This window comes from Humulus lupulus, chromosome 4, assembly GCF_963169125.1.
Source record: "Humulus lupulus chromosome 4, drHumLupu1.1, whole genome shotgun sequence".
In the NCBI taxonomy this organism is placed as follows: Eukaryota; Viridiplantae; Streptophyta; class Magnoliopsida; order Rosales; family Cannabaceae; genus Humulus; species Humulus lupulus.
The window spans coordinates 3,437,242-3,451,204 of record NC_084796.1 but is presented as its reverse complement, the minus strand read 5'-3'; the positions used below and the strand labels follow the sequence as shown (position 1 = coordinate 3,451,204).

At 28.5% G+C, this 13,963-nt stretch overlaps 1 protein-coding gene across 1 annotated transcript; it reads right to left on the bottom strand.

The window, feature by feature from the left end:
• Window positions 1-433: 433 nt before the first annotated feature.
• On the bottom strand, window positions 434-13,371 carry LOC133829687 (cycloartenol synthase-like). Its single transcript, XM_062259448.1, has 15 exons — window positions 13,156-13,371; window positions 12,872-13,069; window positions 8,944-9,033; window positions 6,882-7,082; window positions 6,046-6,133; window positions 5,058-5,224; window positions 4,766-4,954; window positions 3,857-3,970; window positions 3,645-3,770; window positions 3,058-3,180; window positions 2,813-2,971; window positions 1,999-2,370; window positions 1,129-1,209; window positions 931-1,014; window positions 434-826 (listed from the first exon to the last, which is right to left on the bottom strand). Exons 1-15 carry the CDS (start codon window positions 13,357-13,359, stop codon window positions 701-703), a joined length of 2,322 nt encoding a protein of 773 aa, XP_062115432.1. The 5' UTR covers window positions 13,360-13,371; the 3' UTR covers window positions 434-700.
• Between the last annotated feature and the right edge of the window lie 592 nt (window positions 13,372-13,963).

Here is a 13,963-nt window from a genome sequence, read left to right as displayed (position 1 = left end):
AACAATGAAGATAGAAATGGATTCTAAATGGGTGGTTTGAGATGGGGCTTGCAATCCTCTCAACTCTCCTCTCCCTCCCAAAATCTCTATCTCTTGCTAATTAAGATGATTTATCATCTCTCATTATTGTTTTTCCTCTTTTTCGATCTCTCCATCACCTACTTTCTCACTCCGTCCACATTATGAGAAATATTTACCATCCGAAAAGAGGAAAAAATAGGGTTTTTTGTCTAAAGAAATGTCTTGAGAAAAGGCAGGTGTATAAAATCTTTTAACGAGATATTGAATATATTTCAAACATATATGTCATGATTTCTTACTTCGACAGCATACAAATATCGAAATTTTGATATTTTTAGATACTTTTTCAGCTTTAATAATAACTAATGGTGAATATATATAATGTTATAATAAATAAAGTGGTCAATATTGATTTATCAAAACACAAGATACTTAATACACATCACCAGTAGCACTCATGAGATGAGCTTTTTTGGTTTTATTCATTCATAATACATAGCTTTGAACATATAATTTTTACCGTCCACACATGCATCCATTACTAGCTATATTGACTTAAATTTAACGTTTTTACATAATTAAACAAACAAACAAACATAGTACTAATAAATAGACTGAAAAAATTGACAATAAATGCCAATGATTTATTATTTATACCAAATCAGCTTACGATAATATATTATATATTGTTAGAAGAAGGCAACAAAACCCGAGTGAAGTAGTTTCCAAGGGCCCATATAGGGAATATGTTTCTGTACGCAGTATAGCTGATCATCAAGCTTCCATTGGTCACTCCCATAATTTCCTATTCATCATTTTTCCAATAAACAAATTATTATATATATGCCAAAAACAACTTAATTATTAGTATTTATAAATACACATTCTTGATAATTATTGTAACATTACCTGTTGTGGAAAATCCCCGTTTTCCATTTGTGAATTAATCAACAATTTTGCAGCCTGATGCAAGGGTGTGGGATCTCTCTCGGCCTATATATTCAAATACATACACATGAACATGAACATATATGTGAATTATTATTAAAAGTGCATAGCATATATATATATATGATCGATCGATTCATATATATATAGTATATGTACCTGGCCAGCTTCGATGAGAGCTAACATGGCCCATGCAGTGTTTACCAAGTGTGGTTTATCTCCTTCCAAATTGGTGTACACCTATTATATAGTTTATATATATATATGTATGTATATAGTGAGTGTTTTTATATATGTATGTATGAGTAACTTTTAGATTAAAAAAATATAAGCTATAAAACATAAAAGAATAAATGAGTTCATTGTTTGTCAATAATAAATTAGGATAAACCTAGTTGGATGCATAGTTAGACGATCTTCGTTGACAAATGTAAATAGTGTGCTATATCCAGCACAAAAAATCAATATATTACATATTTAACACAATTTTTAGTATTATGCTCTAATACACAATTATAAAAATTGTTGTAAAATTAAATATTTTATTAATGATAGTATGAGATAATAATAAAATAATATGGTAAAAATTATAGTATTTAATGTAAATAGATAAATATAATACTAAAATAATAAAAATGTCATAAAAGTAAATAAAAAAGTATAACATTTAAAATGATGTAAAATGTGTGCCTATGCCAAATTTTGGCCCAACTTTTAGTGGCACAATTTTCGGCACACTTAGAGCAAGTTTTTTTTTTTTTAAAATAAGAGCTATATATATTTTATCAATATTGCTTTACCAACTTCATACCTTGCATATGCTATTATAATTTTATTTTCAACCATGAATATATGTAAGAATGGATAGGATATTTTTTCAAAGGATTACGCTATCCCAAAATAATGAAAAGGGTCTTATTATTTCTAATTTCGTAACAAAATCAAATAATCCAATTTTCTACTCTTCAAAGGTAACCGTATATAATATTATTATTATCATAAATCAATATATATATATATATAGTGTACCTTGTTTGTGCATGAAAGATAACTCTCACCCCAACCCCCAGAAGAAGGAAGTTGCTTGGAGAGCAAGAAACGAGAAGCTCTTCTAATGGAAGGACTGGTGTGGTAGGTGCGGCCGGCGGCGACCAGGCCCTCTACGGCGAAGCAAGTGGCGTAGGTGTAGCACACACCCCATGATCCATACCACGACCCATCTTTTTCTTGCTTGCTCTCTATGAACTCTGCCGCCTTTTCTATGCATTCTTCGATCTCTTTCTTCCTGTGCTCCTTGTATTTCTCTGTGAATGACTTCAGCCCTTTGATCACTGATGCTGTGCACTCCACGTACTGGTGTTCGATCATGATGTCTTCAAATATCTCAGATGGATTCATCAACTGCATATATAATTAATATACATTATTATATATTTGTAAATATATAAATATAATTCTTCTATGAGCTTCACTTTAACTCCTATCACCGAGACTCTTCAGTATTCTTGACTCATGTAGTTGCTTAGAGCATCTACAAATTTTTGGAAAATTATCGAAAATTAGGTTTAAACATGTTGTTTTCCACGTGCATTAAAAAAAATTAGTCATGCGCATGCATCAACATGTTTGAATCTAGTTTTCGGTATTGTAAACTATTCATAATTTTCTAAAAATCGCGCTAATACTCTAAATAGCTACAATATACACAGTCATAAAAAAAATTAAGCCGAAAATTATTCAAAAGTCGAAAACACTTAAAAGGCATGCTGCTAGGGTTTAAAGTGAAGCCATGGGAGAATTGTCCTAAATATTTATACATATATAGATAGAGATATATATACACCTCCAGCCAAGCGTAGGATCTTGTGAGTTCATAGGGTGCAAACCCTCCATTATTCTTGTCTTGTAGAGATAAAAGAAGATGAATAGTATCCTTAAGGTGATCTTCTGGTATGGCTTCTCCCACAATCTCAGATGCCATTTCTGATAGTAAGACGGCTGCCTGTATATATATTTATATGAATTTTTTCGTGAATTTTTTGGTTGATCAGTGATGAAAAACTCTTATAATATATATGTATATATGACCTTCAAAGCTTCGCCAGTACAATCAGTGACAGGCCAACCATTGTCAGGAGTTGAGAAGGTCCATCCTCCCTTTGTAATGTGGCGATACCACTCACTTACATTACCCCGACTGTTTTTTCTTATCTTCATTATATGTAATTCAAAACAATAAATATTAATTAATTATAAAAAACTGGTGTATCTTTTTTCTAAGACACCTAAATAATTATAATCTTAATTTTTTTTTATATGTTGGTGTACATTATAATTATCTAGAACATCCTACAAATTTTCAAGAAATTATGAATAAATTATGGTACCGAAAAATAGTCTAAACTGTCTGTTGCACACGTGCCTGTTTTTTGTGTATGCCTGTAAAATTTGACAGTTTGAACTTTATTTTTGGTTTCGTAAACTATTCAGAATTTCTTGAAAATTTACAGGATATTCTATATACCTACAATGTACACCGTCTTATAATTTTTTTTTAAATTATATCTATTCAGGTGCAAAAAATAGAAAAAAGATATACCGGTGTTGAAAAAAAAAAAACTTTGTAATCATTCTCTACATATATATATATATATATAATTACAAATATTAATTACTTGTGTTTTTTTGATGAAGTAGTGAGCTTTCTTAAGCATTGAACTGTAATATTCGTCTTCCAAACGGGTTGCCACGATGGCTTGAACGGCCAAAGCACAATCCCATAGTTGAGACCCATTATATATCTGAAGCATGAGGAGGTGATGATATATATATATATATACACATTTATATATATATAAGAAATTATTAGTAAAATTATATAATAAACCTGCATTTTCAAACCATCTTCAGCCAGCCAAAGGTAATCTTTTACTCGGGAAAGGTGAGACATGTATGCATTAGAATGTGGATCCTCTACCCAACAGCAAACCATGTTGAGTACCTGCATTCATGCATTATCGTATATTATTACTTATATCAGGATATAAACAATTCTCCCATGGATTTCACATTAAGCTCTATTGGTGTGATTTTTAGTGTTCTCGACATTTGAATAGTTTTCGACGCGATTTTTTTTCTTCATGACAATATATATTGTAGCTATTTAGAGCATTAGTGCGATTTTTAGAAAAAATTGAATAATTTACAGTACTGAAAACTAGGTTCAAACATGTTGTTGCACGCGTGACTAATTTTTTTTATGCGCGTAGAAAGCAACATATTTGAACCTAATTTTCAGTGCTGTAAACTATAAGAATTTTGTGAAAATTTGGAGGATGCTCTAAACAACTACAATATATACTATTTATGAATCACGAACATTGAAGAGTCCCACCGATAAGACTTAAAGTAAAACTCCAATAAAAAAATTCTCATAAATATATATATATTTAATTGAAACAATAAGGTATCTCATATATTTAGGCCACCACATCGGTGGTCTTTAACAATATTATATAGTTAATTAGTATGACACTTTATTGTGATGTTAGACACCAATAATACTCCTTAACATTTCTCTACTTTTATTATTGTAATCTAGTATCATATCTCATATGTTTCCCTTTAATAAATATTATAAAATATAACTAATTACAGGGGATTTCGATTGTCTCTAACATCACATATAGAGTCACACATAATGAGACTAACACAAGTTAATATAATATAATTAGGTCTCATATATTTTATTTAAAATTAAATTATGTGTACAGCAAGTGATAATTTAGAGGTTGACCTTGTTGACTGGGCCAATGCAGACGTAATTAGTGTTTTGGTCTTCGTAGTGGATATGTTGCATGACAGTATGAAGAGCCCTCTGCCTTAGCTTCGACAAAGGCCAACTCTTGAGAAGAGGTTCTCCTATCTTATGCAGGCAATCCCAAAGTATGTCCTGTATCTTTGGATGTGGATAATACAAATCCTCCTAATAATGAAAATCATCATCACCATCATCATCATCATCATCATCATCATCTAATAATACATGTGATTATTATTCTTCTATATATGTATATAAATACATATACCTTATGGCAAAGGTTACGAGAGGCATCCCAGTCGATTTGATGGTAGGGAAGAGTATAAAGCTCTTTCCTAAGAGACAAAACCAAGGAGCTAACAGGACCCACAAATTTTCTCCTATATAGATATGACATTGGCAGATACACCATTCTACAGTGACACCACATTCTTCCTGCAATCATATATACACATACAATCTTATATATACAATAAAAATTCTATATAAAAATATAAATTTGGTCAAGTACTAGTTATAAATTGAAATAATTTCTAAAATATAATTAGTTATACGTTTTTTTAAGTTTTACATTAAAAAAAATATACCTTTGTAATAATTACATATGCAGTCAGTAAATAAATATATATGTTATTATGTCAATTATTTGTATACAAATGAGAAAATCAAGAATTTATTCTACATTTGAATTACTTAAGTTACTTTTAAATATATAACAGTTATTAAGGAGTTTTATTGTTATTGTTGTTAAATTGATTCTTTTGGGTGTTTGGAAATTTTTGCAGTACCTCTGTTCAGTTATAAACTTTTAATTATAATAAAATTAGTTTGGTCCAGAAACTATTCTTATACAGAAGTTTTACTGTAACATCTATATAAAAAAATGATTATTTTTTATTATTATTTTTTATACGAAAAAAAGAAAAGAAATAAGTGGTGTCCTCACACTGCATGTGGAATAGAAAATAGACTTGTCTGTCAACCTCATTCTCCATTTAAATATCATTAAAATGTGATTTTGAAATTTATAAGATTTTTTTTTATGTAATTCTAATAAAATAATTCTCACTCATTTTTTATTCTCATCATTTTAAATTTTACGTACAATACTTACAAGGTATAATCTTTAATATTGGTTTAATTATTTTCTTTTTTTTTTTACCATAAGTCGTGAATTCCTTCCATTAATGTTATATATATATATATAAATATATATACATATACGTATATAATATATGTTTGTACGTATAACCTACCTGGGTGCATAGGATTTAAAGTGTATGGAAGAAGCCATAGCTCTGGAGGTATTGGATTGTTGCCACTCCATTCATATACTCCAAGGACCTATTTAATTATAATATTATTAATTCTCTATATTATGGTATAATTTTTGACGGAGCTAGGGGGAGTAGGAGTCACCATGGCCTCCTAACTTTGTTTTCTACATTATTTTCACACATTGTATTTTTTCAAAAAATTAATATAAATATATGTAAAAATGCATATTCATTTCTCTAAAATTGAAAAAGAAATTATGTATTTATATATCTTCTATCTATATATATATTAGGGATAATTCTTCTATAGTGGCTTCACTTTAGGTCATACTGGTGTCGCTCTCAGTGTTCTTGACCCGTGAACAGTTTTCGGCACGATTTTTTTTATGAACGTGTGTATTATAGTTATTTAAAGCATCTTGCAAATTTTCAGAAAATTCCGAGTAGTTTACAATTCTGAAAACTAGATTCAAACATGTTGCTTTCCACGCGCATAAAAAAAATTAGTCACGCGTGCAACAACATATTTGAACTTAGTTTTTGGTACTGTAAACTATTCGGAATTTTATGAAAATTTGCAGGATGCTCTAAATAGCTACAATATACACGGTCATAAAAAAAATTGCACCGAAAACAGTTCACGGGTTGAGAACATTGAGAGCTCCACCGGTAAAGCTTAAAGTGAAGCCTTATAGGAGAATTATTCCCTTATATATTAGTATAATTTTTATTAAAATAATTTTTTTTGGTCCCCTCTATATTTTATTCTTGGCTCCGTTAATGATTTTTGTGAGTGAATAAATGTTTAATTGTACCGAGAGCCACATTTTGCCCCATGAAGGAATGTAGGTAAGGCCACCATGGCGGAGTATCCATGATCTGGCTTTGTGCATGGCTCCATCATCGCCACCGTCGTCCATGCTTTCTCCGAGCAATCGCAGAGCCACGTAGCTTAGTCCACTACTGAGCATGGTGCTTCGTCCTTCTATGTGTAGTCCCCATCCTCCATCTTCATTCTGCATCTTGAAAATAATATTATTATGCATGTTATGAATATATATTATAGGTAATTAATAAAAATAAATTAATTAATAATATAAAGTATATATGTTGTGATTATTAGAACAATCACACTTAACCAGAACTTTGTTACTGAACAAAAAGAGCTTAACCAAATGAGTAGAAAACCAAAAAACCTAATCATAATGAGTAGGTAATTGAGAAATTTAACAAGCAGGAAATCAAGAAAATGAGTATGAAAACAAATTATATGTGGTTCACAAGAGTGTTAATCAAACTCTATTACAAAACACTTTTGGATGTTTATGAGACTAAACTCTGCTTAATTTGGACAAATACATCTTAATACTGAATTCTAAGCTGATATCCAAAGCCAGTTGACACAAAAGAGTAATATAAACAAAGTCGATCTTGAGAAAGTGGAGGCCTAAAAATAGATTTACCATAATTTTGGGGTCTCAAATTTAAATATATATTTTTTATATAGGTATATAGAAAAATAGTATATTTTTTAAAAAAAATGTCATTTTAACACGATATCATTTGCTACAGCATTATCATAATGCTTCTTATATGACATTCATATCTATATTAATTTATTTGGGGAGAGGAATTTAAAAAAAGTATTGTAATTTGGCAATTTAAGGTGTCCAACACCACATGAGGTGGCATTCTATGATTGATTATTGATATCTCATAATACTTATTAAATTTAAATAAGTGAGATCCGATATTAAATTGCACCAATATCAATATGCCAAGAGCACTAATAATACCCCTTAGCAATTCTCATTTTAAAATCACATGACCTACTCTTTGTGATGAGAGATATAGTATTATTAGACTATACCTATGATTGAGTACATCACATGATATATAGTAGGGCGACTTTGCAAAGAAATTATATAAGATCAGTGAAGACACATATATCCTTATGAGTAATGATTGGAACGCACTTAAATTATATACTCAAATGTTGCACAATAATATATCATTAATTTTAATTTTAGTTACATAATTTATTAAAAATATATTCAAATAGCTGATAACACATCATAATTGACTTAAGTGTGTGTCCCATATGCATATCAATGTCTTTGTCAACTCATATATATCTAGAGAATATTATTTAATCAAGACATACTGTAGACAACGTTTTGCACCAAATTTATTTCATGTGGCTTGACTTGAAAAACTAGATATTGTCTTGTCTTCTTCTTCTTCCGTATTTTTTTATTTATTTATCTGTCTATTTTCCCTCTGAAAAAAAAGGCTATCGTTTTGATACACAAGAGCTGGTGTAGCTCTCATTATAACAAGACTACATTGTCAAAGCTTCTCTTCGTGACCCAAGTTAACCCTTAATTATTAATTATCAAATGTCTATTGATTTGTAACTTAGTTGATAGTTACTAATTGCTATAAAAAAACATGCTTATGCACAAATATTATGTAAACTTTTCAAATGGACTTCCTTTTATTATCTCATTTTTAATGCAATTTTTAGATGGAGCCAAAGAAAGACTACATTTGTTCAAAGCAAATTTAATGAAAGAAGGCTCTTTTGATTCTAACTATCAATAAGACCCCAACAACTAACAAAATTGACTTTAGAATATGCACCAAGTTGTGACATTAAGAAACTTAGGGTAAGTTTATTACCTTGTAATATGTCGTATTTTATTGTATTTTAATTAATTGTATTTTATAACATATTTTTATATAGTAATATATTTTGATACTATATAAAAATATGATATAACATAATTCATTATAATACAATACGATATAATAGGACACATTAAATACATCCTTAATCATTTATTAAGAGCATAGTATTACCATTAATTATATTACCTGATGATTGTAGATGAAACGACAGATCTCGCGTCGATGCTCAAGGGGTAAAATGGCATTTAGAGCCCCTGTCACACTCAATCCAATTACCTATATATAGAAATATATATATACATCATTATCAAACTCATTAATTATTACTTATGTATATATTTATAATATAAAATTTACTTATTTGGTTCCTTATTTAATACCAAAGTGTAATTTTGGTACTTTCTATATGTTACAAATAATACTATTATGGTACCCTTAATTTGCAATATCGAAATAAAATAACACCCTGACCCCAAATTTGACCCCAAATTTGACCTCAAATTTGACCACAAATAAAAGAGTACTAAATGGATATATTTTCATGAATAATATGATACCATTTTATATCGATTTTCAAATTACAAGCACTTCAAAGACTTATTGAAAACACAAGATAAAATTTTATACCACTTTTCAAATTACAGGGTACTTGATGATCATTATCAAGAGTATAGGATACCAAATCTATATTTTGTTAAAACACACGGTATCGAATTAGTACCTACTATTTATAATATATCAATATCAAATATAAAATATTGTGTATTTTCTTGATCTAATTTGTTTGCTTCACACGAATGCATACAAACTACCAAGGTTTTCGATTTTTTTACAGTTAATTACCTTTTTTTTGGGGCAAAACTACCAAAGTTACAAAAACATAGTTATTGTACCTGCTTAACATTAACTATGTAGAAGGGAAATTGGCAATGAAACTACGTAACATTTAAAATACCCAACTTTTTTTTTTCCGGCAAAACTATTCAACCTTTTTTTATACGAAAAACTACCAATTTTAAATGTTTAGACATAAAACATTCAAACAAAATGAAAAAAATATGACAACTTGTTAAAATAAATATTAAAAAAATTATTCATTACTTCTTAGAAAATTATAAAGATAGATAAAAAAAATTGTTAAAATTAACACAAAAAATTATTAAAATTAACACAATTTATGAATAGTTTTTTTTAATTTCACAAATTTTAAATTTTAATTAATTAGATTATTTAAATTTAAATAATTATTATTCACTCAAGCTATAATTTGTTATGCAAATTTTGTATTATAATATTATATAATAATAGGAAAATACCAGTTTGACCCTTGTGTTTTTCCCAAATACGCGATCAACCCTTGTGTTTTGTTAAATGATAATTCAGACTTTGTGTTTTATGATATAGATCAAAATAGTACATTATACTTAATTTTGGTAAAACAAAATTCAAATATAATATTTCATTCTCAACTCCTCAATCACTTTCTTCGCTTCTATAAACCCATCGCATCACTAACGACCCGAGAAGTGATCTTATAATTGAAAATATTTTGACCAAAATCGGGTCTAGAGTACTATTTTGATCCATTTTGTAAAACACATGGTACAAATTGTTATTTAACAAAACACAGAGACCGGTCACGTATTCGAAAAAATCACAGGGGCCAAAATAACATTTTCCCAATAATAATTAAGAGCTTAGTTTAGTAATTAGCTTGTTTAAGGTATAATTTTGGTGTATATATATAAAAGAGAGAATTGCAGCGAAAATTCCTATATATATGGTAATGTTTTTACTCCCTACCTAGTCATTAATTAATTATGATAATGGGGCTCTGTGTTCCTAGCAAATTGGATAAAAAAAATACTACATAGAGATTTAAGTGCTACCAATATAATTATCTAAAAAAAATTCGCAACAAATATTCCTATTTTATATTATTATTATTATTATTAGTCACATTTGTATTTTATTAATAATAAAAGTACATGTATCCATAGTTTTTTATCTATACTAAATGTAATAACATTTGTAATATGTATATTTATACTATAAAATGATAAATATATATACTTTAATATTGATTACGAATATATACTTTCACTAAAGAAAACTATACTATAATAATGATATATAGAATATTTTAGATAAATTAATTTTAAAAAATAAAGAAATTGTACTATAAAATTATTAAAAAAATATATTGATTTTATTAGAAATAAAATTATTTATAAAACACAAGCGTTGCTAAAAATAATTATATAAAATATGGATATTCGTAGCACTTAAATTCCTATGAAGTTATTTTTTTTATCCAATCTGATATAGACATGTGGCCAAGGGACCAACTGCGAACCAAAACATTAATGACAAAAAATTTTGCACTAAAAAAATTACTTAGGTATTTAAGTGCTACAATCATCACTACATTCTTTATATATATATATAGATATTTTATTATTGAGCAAGATTTGATTTTACTAATAGCATGATATAATTTAGAACTTAAAATGAGTAATACATTTTGGAAAGTGCCACACATATCCATAATATTACCTTTTTTTTTAGTATTATTAGAGGCATAACCTAGCTAGTGATACTATATCTTTTTTTACAAAGTATCACTACTACAAAATATATTTTTAATGACTCCATATTATGTCTTACCCTATAGTTGTAAGACATTAAAAACTTGGAGGGGTATTTTATGTCTAAGTTAGTAAGACATAGAAAGTTTTTTTATTTATGTCTCATTTTGTAAGACATAAAAAGATATGAGAGACATTGAAAGAGATTTCATGTCTCATGCGGGGAGACATGAACGACATATCATGTGTCCTATGGGGAGTCATCATTGGAAGTCTTTGCTATTTCCCAATTTTAGTCTCATATTGCTTAGAAAGTAAATATTTTACTATTTCTCCTCTAGTTTATAATTATCCTTCTATATTTTTCATATATTAATTATTTTATAATAATTTTTTTAAAATTTATTAACTATTTAAATATATAAAATAAAGAATATAAGATGGTATTTATTATTTTAAATTTTTTAATTAATATTATATTTAATAAAATATAATTCAATTTTATTAATTAATAAATTAAAAAAAAATGGGGACTCTATAGGCCTTATTTGGACCTTGAATTTTAATAAAAAAAAATTATGAGGGAAAATAGAAGGAAAATATTTTCTGCAAATTTTATAAGAGATTTTTTTTGTAGATATTTAAAAAAAATATCTCCTATGTCTCCATATGAGAGACATCAAATCTACCCGTACAATGACTCCATCTACAAAGGGAGACATGATACACTTTTAATGTCTCTCAAATAAAGTCATAATAAAACTTCAATTTTATTTTTGTTGTAGTGTATAATAAGTTCGTCAAAGCTTGAATCTCCTACTCTTAAAATTTTGCATTCAAGAATTTTTCGTTTCTCTCATTTTTTTAGTCTAGGTGATACCAATTAATTATGATTCCACTAAAAATGTTTTAGTCATTATCTATGAAAAAAGAAGTTAAAATTTTAAAACTAATATACATAATTTTTTAATTAATTTTATATTCTAATTTTAGTATATTCCCGCCCTTTCTTATTTATTAGAGTATATGGTGTCCTATATAGAATAAGTATAAGAATATTGATGAGCCATTAATAAGAACATGAGTAGCTCCACTAATCACCAATTATTGATTTTTAGATATGAAGCCACACGATTCTTGTTATGGTATCATGAGTCAATTCCCTAGCGAGCATTTGATACACACCGATCTAAAGAGTGAGTCAAGCCGCACAAAATTCACATAGTGCAAAAATACACACTTGAGATCTAAGTAGTGAGCTAAGCCTAGTAAAAACAGTCACTTGAGATCTAAACAAAATAAGCGAGCTGAAAATGAACCACTAGTGACTAGGTGATTCAACATTGATGAACAAAAAATGACCACCATCTTAAAGGCATATTAGAGTACGATGACGCATATGAAATAAATTTAAGAATATTAAGTTATTAATAAGAATATGATACGTTAATCTTGATGGAGCCCATAATAAATATTTCTAATAAGATATCGATCGAGAGTGTGTCAAGAAAAGTTTTACTTAATACCAGTCCTGGTAGAAGAAACAAAGGACCGCTACAATCACTGGGCCAAAAACCATCTTGAGTTTGCAAAGTTGAAAAGAATGACAAGGCTCTTCTCAACGTGATTTTCACTTCTTCCTTGCTGCTTATTTCTTCTCCACTTTCCACCTTCACTCCTTTTGTTATTGTGTTCTCCACTGGCTTATTATTCTCCCTTGCAAACTGCAATAATATCATAATAATCATCATCATATAATTATATAAATATATATAAATGAAAATATAGATAGAGATAGATATAGATATACCTGAAGCCTCATTAGAAGGTCAGAACTTTGTTTGGAGTGAAAGCGGTTGACATGAAAGAGATAGCGAAGGTGTTGGAGTTGAGCTGTGTGTTGAGGTGACAAGCTGCTATAATGGTCGAACTCCCAGTACTGTCTCCCTATGTTCTCGTTCACACTCTTCACCCAAGGATCCTCTTTTCCCTCTGAAACCCTGAGCTTCCACATGATGATGATGATGATGATATAAGATTTTTATAGTACTGTATAATATATATATATATATTCTTCTACGTACTGCTTCCTACGTTCAAAGAAGAAGAAGAAGACTCTCATATATATAGTAGTACAGTATAGTACTACGCTTCTCTATAATATATGTCAGCAAATGAGCAACATTACAAAATTACAATATTACCCCTCAAACCTATTTGCTGCTAAAGTAATAATTTGACATTTTTCCGAATAAATAAATATATAATTAAAGTTTCGGTATTGAAGTATCAATAGAATGAAAATTCTGGCATTTAATTATTAACTGCAAAAAACCCTAAAAAATAATTAAATAAAATTTGTAAAATTAAATACCCAAATAAGGCCCAAATATATTTGTCATGTTGGCCAACTTGTACGTACCATATTATTCTTTATTTGGCTATTACATAACTAATGCTGGTGGTTGTTTGATCGTTTTCTTAAATTAATGTATTTGGAGGCAAATCTTATCCTTCACAATTCATATTCTCACTTATATATATATAACATTTTTTTAATATCAACTAGCTAGCACATACAACTCCCTTTGCCCCCAATACTCTCCCACCACTGAGGC